Source organism: Xiphophorus maculatus, chromosome 6 (genome assembly GCF_002775205.1).
Source record: "Xiphophorus maculatus strain JP 163 A chromosome 6, X_maculatus-5.0-male, whole genome shotgun sequence".
NCBI classification, from domain to species: Eukaryota; Metazoa; Chordata; class Actinopteri; order Cyprinodontiformes; family Poeciliidae; genus Xiphophorus; species Xiphophorus maculatus.
Genome location: NC_036448.1, coordinates 23701224 through 23724541, shown reverse-complemented (window position 1 = coordinate 23724541; position 23318 = coordinate 23701224). Strand labels below are relative to the sequence as shown.

Here is a 23318-nt window from a genome sequence, read left to right as displayed (position 1 = left end):
TTGTAACTTTATTACTTTATGCTCTTAATATTATGATTTTGTTTTCATAATAATACAGTTTTATTCTCGTAAAATCATGACTTTATTGTCATAATTTTATTTTATTTTCATAAAACAACAGGTTTATTCTGGTATTTTGATTTAAACTCATAATTTTATCACTCTATTTTCATACTATTGCGACTTTATTCTCGTACAACTTTATTATCATATTATCTTTACTATTGTTGTAATTTTATGACTATTCTTGTGTTATTTCAACTTTATTTTCATAATTTTATTATGTTATCCTCGTAATTTCACTATTTTATTTTCTTTGTAAGTAGAAGCATGTCTTCTGCTGCAAAATGGACACATTTGTTTTATTTTAAATTAATTCAAGAAAACTGGGATCTTTTCACTTCCTCATTTCTGCTAAATATTGACATAAACAGTGAAATATATACAATCGTCAAACTTCTGAGGCTATCATCACCATATATGTACATAAATATTATGTTACAGCCACAGGTCAGGCCTGACATGTTTTCCTTCACTGTAGCAAAAATTAAGTCAGAAATCTTCATTTTCCAGAAATTATAAATCATTTTTAAACAGAGTTCAGGTATGCAGCTGGTTCTACCATCGTTTTTATTGTCATTTTATTTGGCCGATCTAAAGTACAATAGAGAAACAATAAGAGAAAGGAACTGGAAAATAAGATGCCTCAGTAACCTTTTGTGACATGTTTAGATTTTGTTTTTGTGGTAGAAACTGCTTTTTGATCCACAGAACTATTGATGGACTGGTTTTACATTTAAACCTCCAAACTTCTCTAATTGAATAGGAAGAAGAACCATTTTCACTTGTAAAAGGGTAAAATTACTAATTTTCTCAGAATTGGGTTTGAGATTAGAAACTCCCAGCTTCCCATTACTTCCCTTCAACAAACACAGAAAGGAAAAAGAAATCATTTGAGTTAAACTGCTTTTCTATAAGGTATTGTTAGCCGATCCAAACTAAGAGGTTTCATGTTATTTCCCGTGACTCTGATGGAAACACTGAAGTGAGTTCAGGAAAGTCTGGCTATTCCTTCAGGACTGTCTATAATCTCAAGTCGATTGAGTGCAATTTCAGGCAAACAGGCGAAACGGTTCAGCAAACTAATCCTGAGAGGATTAGTTTGTTTTTATCTTTGAAATGTAGAATGTGAGGAAAAAAATGCTGTGAAGTTATTTTAATACCAGACTCTTTGAAAGATTAAAATTAAAAGATTTGCTATAAATAACATTCAGCTGTGTTTTTTTTTGCTCTGACTGGCTTGTTTTTAATTTGTTTAATTCATCCCTTCTTTTGTTTCTGTTTTTGGAAAAACTCAAACATCCATCATGTTTGAATTTTCTGAATTTGTTTCAGAAAACAGCAGAGTTTGTTTTCTTTAGTTGAAATCGGATGTACAGGAGAAAAGAAGCATATAAAAATTTAGTGTTGAATTTGTTTTAAACCTCATAATTCTGTCAATTCATGTTGAACTGAGGGTAGACTGCAAACATTTCTCACTGTTAATTTGCAATGAGAACACTGTCTATAGACTAATCTCAAACTGATAAAAGTTTTATTTAAACTGTTCTCTTATGTAAACCAAACGCGCCTGATGTTCGAAGCGCGTTTTGTCTGAACGCACCATTAGATGACACTATCCCGGACGAGCCCCCAATTTTTGTTACGGCTCTGTCCACAGGTGGATAAACCAAAACATAAAGATGATCCATCAGCTGCAATTCACAGCTATACAATTTTAAAGTAATTTATTTGCAGTGTAATATTTTACTTTTAATTTGATCACCAAAATAAACAGGAAAAAACTAGGACCGCTGGAACAAACTTATTTTTTGGTGTAGTTATTTTGTTTCTATGCTTACTCCACTTGTTTCTGCTCCATTTTTTAATTGAATTTTAATTCACTTTGTTTATATAGCGCCAATTCACAACATGTCCATTGAAGGCATTTTGCAAAACTCAGTTTAATCTAGTCATACATGTCATTTGATCCTAGTTATCAGACAGTGTATTAAAGCTGCAGTGAATAACTTTTACAAAAATGTTTTTTATATATTTGTTAAAACTGTCCAGATGTCCTGACAGCGTAGTAGGAGACAGATAATCTGTGAAAAGCTTGATCTCAACCTCCTCCCCGAGCTGCTATTGCCGTCTGAAAAAATGCACAAAAATCAACCAATCAGAGCCAGGAGGCGGGTCTTAGCGCTGTTAATCAATAACTAATTTACTGTTCCAGGAAATCCGTTTATCCGCCTCAACTGTGGCCATGCTAACTGCAAATATACACCACTCAACTGAGAAACAACTAATCAGAGCTGGGAGGAGGGTCTTAGTGCTGTCAATCACTCTTGTGCTCACCCTCTGCTATGCTCAGCTACCTGATCCTGCCACGAATGCTAATACTAGTTAGCACTGGGAGAAACCAGAGAAGCTAGATTTTTTTCCCTGATTATGTGTTTTATATTGTAATGATGAACATATCTATTTTTAAAAATAAAAATTATATGTTGTAGCTTTAAGTGGAGTTAATTATTCAAATAGTTAAAGTTTTCTATCTTGGGAAACCCAGAAGATCACTGACTCGCATCATTCACTCCTTGATATAGCGACTGTAAACAATTGCTTGCTTTGAGTCGTTGACTTTACAGCAATCCCTGATATGGAGCATGCATGAAGTGTAAAACTTGTTACCTGCTTAATGTGGGATTTAAATGACATATCTTGGTAAAAAAATACACAGTTGTTCTTTACTTTATTAGCAGACGACAATGTAATCCCGTCCAGATTAAGTTATTTTATTATGCATTTAAAAATAGTAGCTTGCAAACTCTAGAAAATCTGGTTGTGGTTATATAACCACCTGCAAACAATTTCCAGTTTATAAAGTTTGTTCTATTATCTGTAAAAGAAACAGCAAATATTTTATGTTTTTTCTGCAAATCAGCTGCATCATTTTGTTGTCTCAAGTTTTCTCTTCAAGCAGCTCTTTGAACTTTGGCTTGAGAAGTTATTTGTACACAAGATATTAATATTAATGCATTAAAAGATGCTGCTGGTGCTTGAGATATGAAATGCATCATATCCACCAGGATTAAAGAGAGATTAAAGCTAAACGTTTTAAAGCTTTTAAAATCCCATGTGATAGAAAAAAGGGCAAACACTCCTTTTATTGTCAAGATTTGGAGAAATATTAGTACTTTTCTTTTAATTTGCCAGTCAACTCTGCAGCTTTTAGCCACAAATAAACAATAAATCCATGAAATATAAAGACATAAATGGTAAATGTTCCTCAATTGGGTGGAAGAACTGCAACATTGTTTACTTTTTAACCAAAAAACAAATTATGAGTCACTGATTGAAAGATAAACCTCAAAACATTAGAAGCTTTACAGCTTAAAAGCAAAAACCCGGATTCTGGTCCATTAACGGCAGCGAGGAAGAAACTGGATGATATTGTTATAAAATAAATAGGAAAAAAAGCTTTGCTAACACTTTGCTCCGTGTAACTAAAGGGAAAGTCAGACACTACAAAAATGTTGCAGGAAAGAAACACAAGTTTTAATATTGAAGCAAAGGTAAGAGTTTTTATTATAGGAAAATGTCAATTACTTTTTAGATTAGTGCTTAAAAGTCAAAATGCACTTTTTTCCTAACCCGGTAAGCATCCATTTATATGTGTATCTTTGAAAGGTTCTTGTTTTCCTTCTAGTTTTTCCAAATCAGATTTAGTGCCAGTGTTTTATTTTAGAATAGTGTAAACATCTTTATCCAACATCATCTGCTGTATTTTCCCTTAATGCAGAGTAAACAACTTTTCACAGCAGATGTGTTTAGCTTGAGATCGGGAGATAATTTTATTCCTAGTGGATGAACTAATTATGCGTCATCCAAATATCTAATGAGCCCTTCATATAAACTTAGATCAAGTGCAGGTACATCAAGCAGGTATCTTATATTTAGTTTAATTAGTAGGTGAAAGTCAGATTTATTTATATAACATATCTAGCAACTCATCTAAATATTTGAAAGATTATAAACAGACTGAAAACTTTTTGATTTGGGCAATATTTGAAGGTTTGTAGGGAGGGAAAGAAAAGATGTTGTAAGGAGTTATAAAATGGTTTTTATTTGGCTGGACTGTTAAGGTTGCAGATTTCTGACCCCTGAATTAAAAACATAATTTTGAAATAGTGGAACCAAGGTCCAAAACTAAATGTTACAGATAATCTGAGAAGTAACCTGAAGAGGACTTTGGTCCAGAAACAGCCTCACAACCTGCACTGCAAAAACACAAAATCTTACCAAGTATTTTTAGCTTCAACTGTAAATATCTTACTACACATGAAATAAGACAAAACTTCAAGTAACTTTTCAGCAAGATATAGGAGCTTTTTTCAAATCAATAACAAGCTTTTTCAACATTGATAGAAAAAATACTAACTCTACTGGCAGATTATTTCACTTAAAACATTTTCCATGTTACAATTGAAATAATCTGCCAACAGATTTAATCAATATTAAGGAATTATTGACTTAAACTGCATGGAAGAAGTTGGAGAAGAAAAAAAACTTTATTTTCTCAGAATTCTGAGAGAAAAGTCAGAATTATTTTTCCTTCTTTCAGTGACCCTAATCCTCATTCGTAAAGCAGTCATGATTTATTTATTTATTTATTCATTTCTACCCAACAGTAAAAGTTGTGGGTCTCCCTCCTCTCCGCTGCGCCTCCTCCAGCGCCACCGGAAGCCGGGCGGCGTTAAGACCCAGCAGATGTACAGTACAGCGAACATCTGTCGCCGCGGTCTCCGCTCCGTATGAATCGCGCCCGGACTCCAGTCTGGAGACACTCACGCTCCGAGGCGGGCTGGGATCAGGACCGGAGCGGATCCAGGGCCGGGGAGGATGTGCGCGGATGAGTCCGGACCATGAGAGCAGAAAGTGGAGCCAGACGCACTGAGCCGCAGCGATAAGACAGCGCGCAGCAAAATGAAGACACCTATGGTAAATGTTTCTGCCGCGCATTCTCAAACACTCAACTGTCCGGGGGGATTCTTTCTTCTTTTCGTTTCTTCGAGTGCAGCCAGATCAGGTCGCCACATTGCATCACGGCTTTGTGTTGAATGATGTCGCTGAGGGGATTAGAGGACATGAACAGTCAGACATCCAGCTGTGCGCGCTGTTTGGCACCAAAGCTCCGCTACAGCGCGGACCTCAGCGCGCTGACGGGCTGATTCCCACCGTCCAAACGCTAACATTTCATTTTTTTCATCTCTAAAAAGTGCAGTAAATCTCTAGTTATTGGATATGTAGGGACGTATTTTGATTTTGTAAAAGTCAAAGTCAGTTGGATTTGATGCGATTTCACAGGATCTGTTTTAACTTTTAGAGTTTTACTCGTCAAGTTGATGCACATAAACCAGGAATTTGACTTTAACGTTTACAATATAAAATAAACGCGAAATATAAAAAAAATTAATTTTTTTTCGTTTTTGTAAATATATAAGCAGTATTTTATTTTACAAACGAGGAAGAGAAGATTGGATTGCAATGCACGTTATATGTGTTTTGTTTTAACTTGAACTCAAACTGAAATTGCCTGCATAAAATTATCGCTTATATCATTTCCATAACTTTTTTCTTTATCCATGCGAATAAAACATTAGTTTTTAATTATAGCAGATTGGAGATTTTGTTTTTACTTCTTTAAATATTAAAATCTGCACTGCAACCACAGAGGGGCAGAAGGGGGGGGACCTCACAACGCTATGAATTTACAATGTGCATAATTCATGTTTCACTGATCAGGCATAACATTATGACTTCTGACAGCGACCAACACTTATTTATATTTTCATTTTAGCATTTTTTAGGAGGATACTTTAGACTCCAAGGAAAGATGTTTTTCTTCAGCACCATTAGAAGGACTTAATGCATAATGAAATATCATGAAATGAGTTATTTTTGCACCACCTCTTGTGTTAAAGCCCATTTTATGTCCCCACGTATATGTAGATCTTTATATTACACAGAATGTCAGTGACACATGGCAAAAACAAAATCTTACCAAATGTTTTTGGTCTCATTTTTAGTGCAAATATCTTACTACACTTCAAATAAGACACAGCTAGCATACATGCAACTTTTCAACAAGATATACAGTAGGAACTTGTTTTAAGTTAATATTGATTTTTAGAAGTACTAGTTCCACTGGAATTTCACTTATGGGAAAAATGTCTTATTGTAAGTGGAACTAGTACATTTTAAAATCAATATTAAGGAATTATTGGCTTAAAACAAGCTCTTATGTCTTGTTAAAAAGTTACTTGTAAGTTAGTTTTGTCTTATTTCAAGTGTACCAAGATATTTGCACTAGAAACTAAACCAAATATAGTTGGTAAATGTTTGTTTTTGCAGTGATGCTGAGTTACCTCTAGTTGGATCGGTCACAGCTGTACAACATCCACAAGGTGTCTCCGTTAAAAAATGCATGAGTACATTTGTAATGCAGAATGCATGGTGGAAAAAAGCCAAATAAGTTAAATATATATACAGTACAGACCAAAAGTTTGGACACACCTTTCTAATTCAATGGGTTTTCTTAATTTTCAAGACTATTTATAAGGCAAGAAATCCCACTTATTAACCTGACAGGGCACCTATGAAGTGAAAACCATTTCAGGTGACGACCTCTTGAAGCTCATCAAGAAAATGCAGAGTGTGTGCAAAGCAGTAATCACAGCAAAAGGTTGCTACTTTGAAGAAACTAGAATATAAGGGGTATTTTCAGTTGTTTTACACTTTTTTGTTTAGTGCATATTTCCACATGTTATTCATAGTTTTGATGCCTTCAGTGTGAATCTACAATGTCAATAGTCATGAAAATAAAGGAAACTCATTGAATTAAAAGGTGTGTCCAAACTTTTGGTCTGTACTGTATATATTATATGTTTTTCCTCCAAAATTGGTGGGTTGGATGCATGACAAACTGTTAGACGACTGGGACTCCCCTGTACTCTTTGCTGCCCAGTCTGCAGATGCTGGGTAACACATGTGCAAGTCATAATGTGCTGGTCATAATGTTGTGCCTCTTTGCTTTTACTAATATGAATATGATTTCTTGAATTTCTCTCTCTCACTCCAGTTCCTGCCTGCAAGTTAACAAACATTCAAAGTCTTTTCCTGCACATTGATGTTGTTACAGAAAAACAGAAGATTAAATTCATTCTAAACCAAATCAAGTTGACTATTTATACTTTATGTGATTTTTACATGATTTACAGACTTTTACATCTGTCAGTTCACATTTAGTTGCCAGTGAACTGGTATCTAAATGTGGTTGTTTGAATGTTGAAATCAGGTCTGTTGCTCAGTGGAATAGCATTAAAAAGCATCAATTTAAAGGTTTTGTGGTTTAAAAAATCCAAACAATACCAGAAGTATTTATTTTACTTTTCTATGTGACCTAAATTTTAAACTCCACCTAAATAAACTCCTGAATTTGTGTTCTGGAGTTTGGTTCTGGTTTCCCTCCCGAGGTAATGAATCTACCTGTTGGTGGTAAATGTTATATGGCAGTGAGTTTGTTGGGAAGTGAGTAATTCCTCGAAGCGGTGGCAGGATAACAGCCAGTCAGACACAAACGCACATATCTGTCTCTGTGGGAACCTGTTATTAATGTTTTCCCGTTCCCTTACTTTAAACTTCACTGCGATGCCTTCCTCTTTGCTTTAAACGTAACAATATAAGCTGAAAGCTCACACTCCTTCTGTTACTGACGCAGGCAGAGAATGAGAGACGGCAGGAACCGGCGAGACAAACGGAGGCATGGAGCCTCTGCCTAATCCCTCCAGTCATTTCCAACTCTGCTCTCTGACTGTCGCAGAGATAAAAACACCCAAAATGACAGCACAGATGTTGTTTTTAACTTAAAGAAGTGAAGATTTTCTCAGTTTAAACAGATCAGGAATTCATTAAAGAGCGACACTGACATTATAGTAGCAGAAGTAAACACACTGCAAAAACAAAAAATCTTAAGCAAGTATTTTTGGTCTGCAAATGTCTTAGTGCGCTTGAAATAAGACAAAACTAACATGCAAGTAACTTTTCAGCAGACTTGTTTGAAGCCAATAATTTTTTAATGATGATAAAAAAGTACTAGTTTCACTCTCATGGGAATATGTTTTGTCATAAGAGAAATAATCTGGCCTTTTCATCAATCTTAAGGGATTACTGACCGAAAACAAGCTGCTATGTCTTGCTGAAAAGTTGCTTGTAAGTTACTATCAAATGTTTCAAATGTTATAAGATATTTAACATTTTTCCAATAGAAAATAGACCAAATTTACTAGCAACATTTTGTGATTTTTGCAGACAGAGTTCTGCTGGGGTTGCTAGGTGACGGGTTGGGCTTTGCTGGGGTTGCTAGGTAATGGGGCAGTTCCTGCTGATTGGTGACGTTCCATTCTGGACGTTTTTGAAACGGCTCATTTTCCAGACACCAAAAAACACAAACTTATTGCTAAAATCTTTCTGGATGTTTGTTTGTTGGTTATTTTTTAAAGTTTTGTCTGCTCTAGTGGCCTTTATTAATCAGTTGTCGGACAGGAAAGTGGGATATGAGAGAGTGGGGAGATGATATTTTCTTGCGGTTTGTATTTCAAGTGCATTAAGATATTTGCACATCATATTTGATGTGCATTGATGATTTTGATGATGTCAGTCATCAAAATGTAATGTTTGTTGCTGGTTTTTTCATTTGTTGACTGCATGGAGTCCTTTATGATCACATAAAGTGATTTATCAGGTAAATCACTTTGACCTGCCTTGCTTCTGTAACGTACTGTACAAATAAACTTGATTGATTGATCAGGCCGGGACTTGAACCTGTGACTGCCGCGTCGAAGAGTAAGGCCTCCATGGGTCACGCTTTTCCTCTGCGCCACCGCCACGCCGCTGCGTGTTTTTAAGAATAATTTTAAGGGCTTGGACTGTTTTTTAGAAGCAGTTGAGACCCAAATGGAAGCATAAAAACATTAAAAATTAGAATTTTGCATAGTAGGTCCCCTTTAAATCCAGTCCTTCGCCAACACAGCTTAAATGGTTGAATCATCTCCTCAGCATGTCATCACTCTGCAGAGGTCTGGTAACGAATCCTTCATTAGCTCCAGGTGTGTTGAACCAAGTGAAAGGAGTGAAGGACCGCCTGCGCGTTGAGGACTGACCTTCGACACCACTGGTCCAGTTCAGGTTCAGCAGGGCTAATCAGTCTGCCTCTGCGTCTCTGTCTCCAGCGCCATGGGGTAGCCGTGCTTCTCGTCCTCCTCCTGTGCGCCAGCTTGTTCCTCGTGTACAACGGCAGCTTCCACAGTCCCTCCAGGGAAACTAACGACACCCACGTCCGACAGCATGAACATCTGCAGCAGCCGCCCGAAGCCTCCGGCAGCGCGGCGAAGCCTCACCTGCCGGCCCTCCAGGGATACATCGGCATCATCGACCATAAGGTAGGCAGATGTGTCTCTTCTGTAATTCAGGGGGATGAAAATCTCTGAATGTGCATCTAATGCACTGCACAGTAGCAGCCGGAGCCTTTGAAGACAAAGCCGGTTTCAAATTTCCTCCATTATGAGTCCAGCTCTCTTTTTCCACCTCAAACATGAAAGCACACACATGCACTCTCTTACTGCCATCCGCCACTCATCTACTTAGAGGCGGAGAAGCTCCTCTCTGCCATTTATCACAATTTTCTCCAGCAGTGTTGCGCCACACTCGATACCCACCTGTCGTTGCTAATAACGGTTTAGGCTACAAATGAAATCCTTGGCTGCATTCTTCCACTCTAATTGATAAACCCAGGAGACCCTCAGCGAGCCGAACCCTGATGTCACCGCCGGGTATCGACTTCCATCTGTTTACCAGGAGAAAACAATCAATGTGAGTAGCAGGGAGCTAAAGGCTCTGCAAGTAAAGCAGACCTACCTGCTCACAAGGTGAAGGCTTATTCAGGCAACATTTTGTTGAAGGGCTGAATCTTCCTTTATTCTATAGAACAGTAGTTTTTCTCCCACTGCGGTTACTTCACGGTTTGCAGCACTCTTTTTGTGTCAGGTTGATTTTAATAAAAATTGTCCTTCTGCAGCTTTTTAGCCTTTCTCTGTCTCTCCGCAGCCATTCCACATCCCTCAGAGCTCTTATCCTCCATTTGTGATACCTTGACATCTCTCTGTGCTCATTTTGCATGTTTTTTTCCCCATTTCACTGCAGCCATTTTGCAACTTTCAAAAGTCTTTTGCATCTCTAAGCATTTTGTATCTACTTGTGGTCACTTTATGCCTTTCATCTGTCTGTCTTGTGCCCCTAATTACTAATATCTGTCCTGTGTGATATTTTAAAGTGTCTTAATGGCATTCTTTTCAACCTTTAGATGCTATTTTTTATGTTTCTCTTGGGATTTTTCTGCAGCCTTTAGTATTTCTTATGATTTGATAACTTTGTGTTGCATCCCTGAGGAGAATTACCTTCCATTTGATGTATTTTAAAATCTCAGACTTGCCATTTTGCACACGTCTTCTCTCTGTACCTATTTTAGATGTTTCAATCTTTGGTTTATATTTCTCTCTGTTGATACCTTGACATCTCTTTGTGGTCGTTTTGTATGCTTTTTCCATTTCACTGCAGTCATTTTGAAACTTTCAAAAGTCTCTTGCATCTTTCTAAACATTTTGTATCTATTTGTGGTCACTTCATGCCTTTTATTTGTCCTTTTTGCATCCATAATTACTAATATCTGTCATGTGTAATATTTTAAACTGTCTGAATGGCATTTTTTGCTTATTTTAAATGCTTTTTTTCCCACATCTATGATTTTTCTGTAGCCTTTAATATTTCTTTTCATTTGGCATCTCTTTGTTGTGATTTGATGACTTTATTTTTAAATGTTGCATCCTTGAGGAGAATTACTTTTTGTTTTATATATTTTGATGTCTCTGAATTGCCATTTTGCATTTTGCACACTTCTTCTCTCTGTTTTAGATGCTTCAATCTTTGGTTTGTGTTTCTACCTGTAGACATGTTGCATCTGTTTCTGTGTTTTTGTTCACTCATTTGACTTTCCGAAAAATTTTCTTTTTTTTAAATGCAGTTTTTTAAAACCTCTTTAATAACTTTTCATTGCTATTTGGAAACGTATTATTTTCTACCCCTCAACAGTTACTCTTAAACTTTCAGTAACCTTTTCTTACAACTTTTGGCTTTGTTGTATATTTCTGTAACTGTTTTGCATCTATGTTAAGTTCTTTTTTTAGCCTTCATTCAAAAAGTTGAATCTCACAGTGGAAAATTCACATTGTTATTAATCTAGTTTTTTTTCTCTGTTATTTTATATCTCTTTGGTCATTCTGCATCTCATATTTTCTGTTTATGATACTCTGAAGTTGTGATTGTGCGGTTCTTTACTTCTTCCAAAAGTAGTTCTTAATTTCCCTTCACTTATTTTAATATTCAGATGCATCTCTTTCTAGTTTTATCTCTTTGAACCATTTACATCCTCATCAGACTTATTTATCCTTTTTTCTGTAATTTTGCATCTCTGTTCTGTCATTTTGTATCTCTTTGGCGACCAAGAAGAGTCCTTGAATTTCCATTTTTTTGTAACATTACAGTTTAACATCCTTTCTTTCAGTAAACTTCTTCATTTCTTTTCTTTTTTTACTTTGATTGGCTAATTTGCATCACTCCGCTATAAGCAGTATTTTCTCTTCTGTGTAGCTCCTTTGTATTCTTTAAATATAAATGATCCTTTAACACATTTTTTGTCTGTATTTTGTCATTCTGTGCCTCCTTCAAACACAAAATTGATATTTCCTCTACCACTTGTATTTGCCATCTTTCTGTAACCGTTATGAATTCCTTTCAGTTTCTGTTTTTGACATTTTATGACTACAATGTTCTCTGTTGTTCTGTTTTTTTGCTTGTCTCCATAATTTTGCATCAATCCACATTTAATCTTGCATCTTAAAATAATTAGGCATCCTTAAAGCAGCTATTTTCTCGTCACTCTCTTTTTTATCATTGTATCCAGAGTAATTTTGTACCCTGGTGTCCTTTTGTGGTCATTTTTGCCTCTCCTTGTTGCCAGTTTGCGTTCCCCGGCGCTATTTGATGATCTGGACATGAAAAGTCACTTCTGTGGCGTCGGGTTCCTGGTCTGGTTTCTAGTTGGCCCGTTCTGTAATCCATCCGTGGCAGGACTGTGGACACCATGAGTGGCAGCTCAATTCTTGCTGCCATCTCTGTCTCGGGGAGATCTGCCGGCTTCTGGAAAGCGTGTATCGTCAGATTACGGCATTTGCATATGAGCAATTGGACGGCAAGCTGCGTGCATTTACAGAAGGCTGCTGCTGCACAGATTACAGAAAATCAACAGCATGCAAATATGTCGGCTGCAGAGATTTAGGAGTTGACATGTTGTTCCTGAACATCAGAAAAATAGCCGGTTGGGTAAATGACCATCTACGTTAAACAGCAGGCAGCTTGAAACTCAGTCTTGATGGAGGTTGGCTGCAGATATAAACGGAAAAATGAAACTGAAACATTCGAATGTGTAAAACTTCAACATTATATAAAAGCCAGTCGCAATAACTAATTAATCAGTTAATCACGTGACAAACTAAAATGATATTTATAATTTCCAGTCTCATGGTTAATAGTTTTTGAAGGTCAGTTTTGTTTACACAGACTTTATAATCAATTTTATTCATGGTTTTGGTCGTGTGTGGCTTTATTTCCTCTTTACTTATCATTTTGATTGTTGTGTTTCATTTTGAATATTTATAATGTCTTCCAGTTCCAGTGCTAGGTGTTTATTATTAGTCTTTGAGAGGGCAAACTTGCATTACTTTCCATTATGAAAATGGTCTCAAAACCACAATATTAGTGTTTATCGCAATAATTACTTTCCCCCCAGAATACTTGCTAAGCCCACATGGAGCTCCGGGCGCTGGGCGGTCATCCGTCCTACCGGCAGCCATGTTTTTGAGTTAAAAAATGTTTATAGTTGACAGAAAATTTGAAAATATCACCTGATAGTTATGCATTATTGGAAGACTGGAAGATTAATGCCTAAACACCAACTATAAAATCTTAAAAAAGGCAATAATTTAAAAAAGAACTAAAATAAATAAATAATGCTAAGTCTGGTGGCCCGCCAGGCTTATAATACACTGAGGGAATGTCTTGAAAGAAATCTGGATTATATTTTAAAATAAGTATAGAAAAGGAAGACTGTTATTAGTTCTGTCAAATAAACACACAGTTTCAGTTGGTTGCTTTCCTGGAAGAGATGCAGTTATTTTCAGTCCTTATGAGTTAAACAATCATTCAGCAGTAATTTATGACAAGAAACCCAATTTCAACTCTAAGGTCCAAAGTCTGAGGACGTAGTAAAAATGTAAAATCACCTTACAACTTATTATTTTTGGGTCACTCGTTTTTGCAGCATTACTTCAGTTTGAGGTTTATTGTTTCTGTGGATCATTTCAATCAACCTTAGGTGTGAACTGAATTCATTCTTACTTTCTTTTTTCAGTCATTTTGTTGTAAAATCACAGCTTTGTTTTGGATCCTGGTGATGATTGGGCAAAGTTTCATCTGACCCAGCCCACCACCGCTGTTTATGTGGCCCTCTAGATTATAGACTAAATACTAAGTGATCTTAAATATCATGTTATCAATCAAATCAATGCAGTTTTTATCTGTTTACTGCCAGATTATATCAATCAGGCCCTCCAGTTTCTTGAGAATTATCATGAAAATTCACACAAAACTAACAAATCCGTGTGCTTTTTTCTGCTAATAATTGGGAGTTTATTGCAGATTTTTCTCAAAAATTGTCAAAAACTTTCTTACTTGTACTAAACAGCTGCCTCAGCCTTAATTGATGTCAGATTATTGTCCATGATTTATACAGGGAGTAATAAGAAGTCATATTTACCGTCACAAATAGGCAAGGCAAGGCAACTTTATTTATATAGCACCTTTCAGCCAAAGACAATTCAAAGTGCTTTGAACGCAGATATCGGAAATATTTCCAAATTAGCACCACAAACACAAAATCCTGGAGGGCCTGAAAAGAAGTTCAATAATATTATTTAATTTTAAGAATTTATTGATATTTTAACAGTTTGTGAACAGGTTTTATCAATACATTCTGGCACAACTGGCACTTTAAGAGCATTCATGATCTTGATTTGGCCCAAAACAAAAATGAGTTTGACACCGCTGGTTTAGATCATGACTGAGTATCACAAGAATCTGGGTTCAATGGAGACAAAATGTAAATCATCACATCTCCACCGCCATGCTTTACAGTTGATTTGTAGTATCTGATGCTGTTCATTATGAACATTTCTACTTTCACTTTGTGTGACGGATATTATTCTAGACGTCTTCTGGTTCAGTCAGAGACTAATCTGATTCATTTCAGAGAGAAAATGTTTCCTCCTGGCGTTTTTTGTTCAGGGCTTTTCTGGCTGTCCTGTAATGAAATTTAACTTTGAAGAAAACTGAGTCTGAGATGGATTCCTTGTGCTTCTCAGACTAATTTCATCCTCTGCCATTGGGGGGAATTTGCTGATATTGGTACAATTTCTTTGTGTTTTTATGGCTGCAGGCTCTGGTTCTGGAACAGGAAAGAATTGGTTTCATCAGAAGTTGTAGACAGGCTCACTGGGAACAGCAGGCCAAACAACTCCAAAAACTTTACTTTTTCTTTTGTTTTGAACAAATAAACGAAATTTGCAGAAAAATAACCGTCTCCCATCACCTCCAAGGTTATTTTGATGACATCCATCACGGGGTTTAAGTAGTTGAAGTTGCAATTAGCAGCTTCACTCACCGATAATTATTTTTCATTAAATCCATAAAACACTATTTCCTTCTTCTGTTAATCTTTTAAGATCGCCAGTTGGTGTTCATAAATCTCTCCAGTTGTGTTTCAGATGAGAGATTGGCTGAATTAGATTGTGTTAAACAAGCAGTGTTATTAAATTAAGGTGGTGATATTAGGGCATTTGGCTGCAGGAATATTGTGATAAATCACATGATTTGTTTGGTGAAATATTTCAGAAAAAAAGAATAAAACAGGTAGAAGATGCATTAATCGAATGAAACCTTTTTGTTGATGTAAAGATGTGGCTGCATCTTGGCTTTCTGGTTGTGGAAATGTGAGCTGGTTCTTCTACAGAACCAGAAATGATTAATCACTGGAACTGGAAAATTTCTTCTGATTTTTCCATGAAGAAGCAATGTGTTTTTTTGTGATCCCAACTGCAGTTAAAGAATGATAAAATAAAGAAAAGTTTATTAAATTATTAATTTTTCCATCAGGGTGACATTATTACAAACTCAATTTTAAATATGACACAGTATTTGTGTTTTTATAGCAAGTAGAACCTCGTTTTTACTCAAAAGCTGACTTTGCTGTGCGGTTTACTTAATTTATAAAATGTGGCTAAATATAGAAAGCATTTAAAAAGAAAGTGAAAAACTTTAATCTGAGCCTAAAAGAATGTAAAAACTGGATGCATTTCTTTTAAAACAGCATCAGCAAATGTGCAAAATTATTTTGAGGTTTGAATCTCAAATTAATTGCATTCCTTTCCTACAAATAAAGGGAGGACTTTATTTGCTTGATGTTAGTTTTTATTGCTTGGCCCATGAGTACTTTTTATTTTGGCCAATGTGACAAAGATTTGACCCCCCTGCCTCAAACTGGGCCTGTCTGCCTTCATTAAAATAATTTGCATCTGGTCTTTCCTGAAGTAACTAAACCTAACTTTTAAGAAAGTAATTTAAAAAGTTGCTTTAAGATTTTTGCTCTCTATTTCACCCATAAACAAATAGAAATAATTTAGTTAATACCAACTAAACAACATTTAGCCTGATTTAAAGTTACAGTCAGGAAAAAGTGGTTTCTATGTGTGCTTCTATTTTTTTTTCACAGTAATTCAAATTATTTTAAATCTTTGCTTTGACTTGATGTATCAGTATAGGTTTTAGATTATTGATAGAAAAATAAATCTGTGTAATCTGTGCTCTAGAGGTGCGGTTAGTCTTTTCTCTTCAGTCACTCTGATCGCTCACATATCGAACGGCACGATAGATGAATGTGCAATATCTCGTATTTTAGGATATTGCACGGAGCACATTTTGCCCGGCCTGAAAAGCCAATACTCGGTGACCATGTGTGTTTTGATTGGATGAGGATTTGTCTGCGATGCGTCACTGAGCGCAGCTGCGGATGAGAATTGATTTTCCTCGAGTGAACCGGAGCAGCCGAGCATCATAAGTAAACCGCAGGTTTATTTATTTATTTTTCTTTCTTTCCACTTTTAGCTTATTGGCATTTTGGTGACAGGGGACATCATTAGGGGCCACGGCTCCTCTGCAGATCGGTTACACTTCTTCACACCAGCCGTTTTATCGTCCTACATATTTCTTGTAATCGATACTTTGATGATATGGATGCGTTTTTCCACTCCAGAACGTTGCCCTTTCCAGTTCTGAGGACTGCATCCTCTGTAGGATACCACATGGCTTGTAAAAGTCATCATCCTTATCTCATTTTTGTTCTCCTGCAGCACTGAATGATCAGTGTTTAGAAAAATCCTCCGACTTGACCATTTGTCTTCCTCCTCTTTGCTGCCTGACCTCTTTGCTATATTGATCTGTCTGAGATATAAGCCAGCCGGCACGCAGCGGTGCGATGCCAGTCAGCCTTTGACCACTTTACTTTATCTTCCACAAGAGTATTAAACCCTTCACAACACAGAAAGTGTCGGAAAGACTGTGTGCTATTTGTCAGGAATTTTAAATACTTCCCCCCCCACCGTCTCTGCCTTATTTTTGCTCCTGAAAATCCATAAAGATTTCTGTGCTCAATATTTTTACTGCTGCATGTTTGATTTGGGTCAGAATGAAGGGTAATTTCTTTCTACTTATGGAGCAGTATTGGTAGGCCTGCGAAGAAAAAAGACAAGATATCAGGGGCGTAGCCACAAGGGGTGCTAAAGGGGACCAGCTACCCTTGAAATCTGATTAGCCACCCAAACAAAGCTGTCAGTTTGTTCATTTTATATCGTATATAGATTAACATTTTGTCTATAGATGCTCTGATTCACTTTTTTCATTACCAATACTGATCTGATACAGTAAAACAGTTCTGAACTGATTTAAAATGTTTATTTTTTTAAACACTTACTTAAATGTACTGAATTACAAATGTATTTGATAACTGTGCACTAATACAGCTCACTTAAATGCGCCAATTGTATCACAAGCTTGATCCAACAAATAGTTCTAACATGCAAAATGGATCCATGTGTTTGGTTTAGTTAAATAAATAGTCTTGTTATTCAAGTTATGGCCCACTGTTTATTGTAATGTAAGAATGTTTTCACATCTCATAGTCCAATAGACTCGGTCCGATTGGAGACCAAAATTGCAACATTTGTTACATTTTCAGTTGTTGTGGTTTGCTTTCACACTGTGTCAAACAATCCAAACTAATTAAAAATGAGTTTGGATTGTTCCCCTCCTTGCCTGTGGGGGCGCTGCACCAAGAACTGCTGAAGGAAACGACATGAAAACCTCACACAATGTAAAAAAGAAATGTATTAATGATAGCTTTTAGTAGTTGTAGGATTTTTCTTTTATCTTTGGTTAAAGACCACAAGTAATTTCTTCTGCTAGAATTGACTAGCACTTTTGTTTTGGTGGTATTTACCCAGAATCCCCTGCGCTGTAGTCCACTTCCTGCTCCAGTCCGCTTGGTGTTCACATACGCACTCAACCTGCACCAGAGTTCACTTCAACTCAACCCAGACCTCAGTATTTAGGCGGAGTTCGCTTTTTTGGTTAGTCAGAGTGTGAATGTATGATTGCACATTCACACCTCCCCAAACGAACCAGACTTTCTAGAAAAAGAACTAGAGTTTGATTAAAGTGAACTAAACAGGGCTGGAGTGCATTTAAATGAAAATGCAATTTTACTGTGCTGCCATCCTACATTTTGTGCTGCTGAGAGATAAGGAGGAAAAGTTAGGCTGGAGATGAAGGGGATGGAGAAACTCTTTCAGAAGAAGAGCAAAGAGAATGAGAGGACAAAGATGAGGAAGGGTATGGAAAGGAGAGGGTGATAAAAGAGAATAGGCGAGTCAGAAAAGGTTCAGCCTGAGCGAATGAGACAGCAGATCGAAAGACGGGAAAGACACCGACCGACACATACGTGAAAGATGGTGTGAAATCCCAGGGGGGCCTCCATTCTTTTAGTCCTATCCTGCGTTTTATTTTCTCACTGAGAAGAAGGGCAGAAAAACGCTGCTGCCTGTCTCTCAGCGGAGATGTGTGAGCTTCTTCCTCTGATTGCCGCCCTGACACCGGAGTCATGCAGATTCCCGAGCGGGAAGTCAGGTGTAGTCGGAGTAATGGAGGAGTCTTGTCAAACAGGAGGGGCACCTTGATGTGGAGCAGGAGACGAACAAATGTGGCTTGCTGTTCCTGACTCACAATGAGGATTTTCACATGATTAAAAGGAAAACCTTGAACTTTTTCTGGCAACTGTTGAGGTTGCAGTTTTTCTCCTTTATTGTTTTCTGGAATTTAAGCTTCGCAAATTTGTTTCACAACTCAGATGGTTAATTTGCTTTGGGCTGTGGTATGGCAGCCATGTTGTTCCCACACGATGTTGAATTCAAGCAGAGGACAAAGCTGCGGAAAACTCACTTTTCTCTCAACAGACAGTAAAACTTTTCATTTTTAAAATACAGCTTTGTTTAAGAAGTAACCGTCGGAGCTGGGTACGTTTTTATCGGGTCATAGTCAATAATCCTCAGTACTTTGAATCAGCTTTGCTCCTCAGACGTTTCTGCTTCTATTCCCGGTTGGGGATTAGAGTGTCTGTCATCTCTAATTGCTTTATTTTTTACGTCTAAGCATTCAGGCTTTCTTGTAGTGTATTCATGCTCTGCAATCAATAGTTCTTTGAACTTTCTTCCAAGTTTGGCTCTTGTTTTGATTCTCTACATGACCTTTCTAGAGGATTTCTCCAGTTTTTGTTGATTTTTCTTTAATAAGGTCAACGAATAAACCTGTATTTTGTCTAAAACCACTGTGTCATAATTTTAAATGCCTTTTATGGTGCTCAGAACAATGTTGATGATTAGTTGTATTAGTATTTACAGTAAAACCTTAAACCTAGTAAACCAGTTTTTTTTTTTTTGCTAATTAAGGTGCTACGTTAGAACTACTGTTAGAATATTTAACTAATAATTTTACAGTATTTTCAAATATTTTAGTGACAGGTTGACTAAAAGAAGTTGCCTAGCAGTGTGTGTGTTAAATACAAGGCAGTTGTTGGAGTTTGAGGATGAGGTGGGTAAGAAACCTCTGACTTTTTCTACAAAGTTCAGCCTTTTAGTACATTTTCTATTACAATTCCCAGGAACTAAAAAATATTTGGTTAGTTTGACACAGTACAGTGTGAAAGAGAACTGCAGCAGCTGAAAATGTAACAAATGTTCCCATTTTGGTCCATAATCTAGCTGAGTTTACCGGACTATCAGGTGAGAAAACACCCTAACTGTCTGGGTTTTGTTTTCTCTTTCAAATCTCTACCAGTTTGCCATTTGCTTCATCAGCCAGTCACATGTTGGTTGTTTTAGTTGTAAGTTTTCAGTTTCTACTGCCAGATCCTCTGCAGTAATGTTTTCTGAACAGATTTTGTTGTTCTTGACTGTTCTGCTCTTGTTGTGTCTTTGGTATTTGTAACTTTTGACTTTGTCTGCCTTCCATAAATTAGACAGCCACAGTACATGATATCATACGCCTTAGTCAGCAAGTACATGAAGTAAAAAAATTATGCCTTTAAAATGGTCTGTCTTTGAAGGGAAACAGATGTTAACTCTTTGTTGTTAGCATCTGTTAACTACATGTCCATTTTTAGCATGCTAGGTTTTGCCACTTAGCACAAACAGGTCTGGAAAAAGCTGAAGTTGATATTTAGTGATGCTTTAACTTTTATTTAATCTTAAATAGAAATAAATATGTCGCTGTTGGGCAAATGAAGCCAAAATTTCACAAAAAGGAGTGGCAGCTTTCTCCTCATCTGTTCGTCTCAGTATCCTTTGCACTTCAAATGCTAAAGAAGTCAGCCAACTGCATTGTAGAAGGGTTAAATTGCTTGGAAAACATTTCAAAAATTGAAGTTGAAAAGTTGGAAACTTTTGTAAATAGACGCAGGACTCCATTTGTATAACATTTGGTAAAAGACACATTCAGTGTTTATTTTTAATGTGTTGATGTTTTGCGTAAAAGATGTTTTTATCTTCGGGTGGTATTGGTATGGATTTTAGATGGAAATTGTAAACTAACTGTGGAAGTTTAAAGTCTAACATTTGTTAACAATGTTTATCAAATTAGGAAAAGTTCTGTCTTTGCTGAGCTGCCTCAGAAAAGTAGATCTGAAATGTCTCTTTGCTTGCTTCCTCTTCTGGGAGCAGCTACTGAAAACCCCACTGAGATGGAATAGAGAATTTTATAAAAGGAGATATTCTTCAGCTGAAGCCTTGGTTAGAGTCACTTTTAGACATATCGAGGCTGCAAATTCTCCCTGACTTGGTACACTTTGCTGGAAGGCGTTAGTGGGAATCTATCTGTGCCAAGGAGACATGACAAGGCATCCTTCTATAAACCGAAGCAAAGGTGACAGCTGGAGAACTGAGATTTTTAATATTTCATCTCTGACAGCTGCATCTCTTTTTTTTTCCTCCAGCAGCAAAGTCATTTTTCACCGCTCATTAGGATTTATCTTTTCAGCAGCTGGATGGGGAAACAAAAAAAGCCTCACCAGTTAGGCCGTTATGGTCGATGACTCTGTCAGCTAATGCGAACCACCACTGAAGTCTGCACTTTGTGTGTTGGTGTCTGTGTGAGGGCTGCCTTTGAACCACCCCACATTACAAAGCTAACAGCAACGAGCCGTCTGAGGCGGTTTGTTCTATTTTTGAACAGGAACTCTTTTTAGAATACTAAAAATGCTCACTTTCGCCTGACACAGGAGAGAATGGGGATTTGGTTCCACCACAGTGGTCCCAATTGGAGCATACTTTTGGATTCCCACTTATCTCTGGTGCATTCTGCTCCCGCCAAACACAACACAGCTCCGGGCTCTTTCCTGCTCAGGCCTGGAAAGCAATTACGGCTGATGGGTGGGAGAGAGGAAGCTACCTCTCGATTAGGGGATAAATCTAACATTTTGTGCTTTTTTGTATCCTCTTGTTAGGTATTCACCAGTGAATTTGTGTATTCTCAATATAAAGGAAGCAACGGATAAATCTGTTATGGCTCATGTAATGTAACGCCTGGCAGCTGCTTTTACAATAAAGCAAATTTCTTTGCTTTTCCGTTCTCTGGACTCAGCTACTTCTTGTGAGTAATGAGCATGGTAGGAACAGTCAAGCCATAATTTGTGAACTTTCCAGATGAGATGTCAAGCCTAATTATTAAAAGGGACATATTTTGTGTGTTTTTGTACTTCCATTCGGGTCTCAGCTGCTTCTAAAACCATCCAGCAATTTTCTGGCAATAAATTCAGTCTGGAAAATTAAGCCTCCTGAAATTTTAAATTAAATAATGTTACTACTTTTGGGATTATTATAAATTTTTTGGAAATCCAAAACAATGCTCCACTACTTTAAATTAATGAAATTTAAGTAAATTTAATTCAATTTTGTTTAATTTCCCTTTTACTTTGAATGAATTTAATGTTGAGTTGCATTCAAAGGGCACTGCGCCGTTGCCTAGCAACCTCAGCCAAGCCCAGACCCATTTCCTAGCAACCCAAGCAGAGCACCAACACTGTTGGTCAGCTGGTTTTACCGCTGTATGTGCTGTACAATGGCTGCTGGGAAAGACCAGTGTTTTGTTGTAGACTTGCCATCCAGAAACCACGTGTTGCATTCTTGTTGGTTGTGCAGGTGGCATGAAAACAGAAAAAAAAAATTAAAATAAAAGTCCAAAACTAAACCTGCAAGGTATTTTGTGGAGTTTCCTCAAGAGGACTATAGACAAGAGATGTGCTCACAAGTTAAGTTTTCATTACAAAACTTTGTCGATATTCCGCTAATATAAAACAAAAACGCAATTTTGCATTTCGGTGTTCCCAGTAAATAATAAACACACTTAAATTCATACATGAATCAATTTGCACCGTCATCCTCCTACCACTTCCTGTCGACTTCTTTGTCTTTTCCACCAGTAGTAACATTCGTTTGTTGATGGTGTGACTTGTGTGATGTGAAAAAGGTGTTTCTATTACAGTTTTGTGAAATACAGCCAGAAAATCACCTCACCTTAGTGCTAAAACGTTTTATAACGTTTCCAATAAGATAATTTGTTTTCGTAATTCCAATTTGCAGAATTACATGGTGCTGTCTGCTAGATTTGGAGAAGTTTTGCCTGGCAGAGTGGGTTAAGATTGTAGAGTCAACATGTTGCATAGACTGCCAAAGAAGACTGAATGCTGAATTTCATCATGATTTTTAATCTACAAAATCAGAAGTCTGTGCCTTTGAGAGCCAATATTTTCACCTTGGTGCTGCCACCACTGAGCCGACTGCACCGTTGATAAAGTTTCTCTCTGCATGCAGTTGCAGAAGCCTCATAAGTGATATTAATGCCCATGCTGTTGATGCATTTCCACTCAGCTATTAGCAGAGCATCTGATGCTGTCATCATCATCATCATCAGGGCATTGGCTGCAATATTGATGAGACGATGATGGAAGGAGGAATTAACACAGTAATTGCAGGCAGAGGATATGAAGCCATCTTCTGCTCATAAACAGACAGATACTCGTTTGCGCCGCTGATACGAGCCTCTGCATCTGTTAATTTTATTAGCGCTGGCCAGCTGTCTTTATTCCAGCCTTTGTCGGGTCTCAGATGATAATTCAGAGTAAAAATCTGACTTCTGTTTTGCACCACAACTTTTCCCTGAGGTCACCTTTGAATAGCATTAACTTGGAGGAAATATGAGAATTCAAGGACTGCTTTCACTCCGACTAATCATATTAGCCTGCTTTAATTAAAAATTAATGACACTTATGCTGGTGTTAAAAATAATCTACAGTGTGGAAATAGGCTGAGTTTTTGTTCAAAGTTCGGTAAATGTGCAAAAGTCACGTTTGCAGGCGTTTATTAAAAATAGCATGGGTTTATTTTTGATGG

General features: G+C 37.0%; 1 protein-coding gene across 1 annotated transcript in view; it reads left to right on the top strand.

Annotated features, from left to right (window-relative positions):
• Positions 1–4786: 4786 nt before the first annotated feature.
• The window catches only part of st6galnac5 (ST6 N-acetylgalactosaminide alpha-2,6-sialyltransferase 5), a 72560-nt gene continuing 54028 nt past the window's right edge, over positions 4787–23318 (top strand). The window contains exons 1-2 of the mRNA XM_023336186.1: positions 4787–5040; positions 9330–9539. Of these exons, the coding sequence (XP_023191954.1) occupies positions 5026–5040; positions 9330–9539 (225 nt within the window). The 5' untranslated portion in view covers positions 4787–5025. The remainder of the gene's footprint in view (positions 5041–9329; positions 9540–23318) is intronic.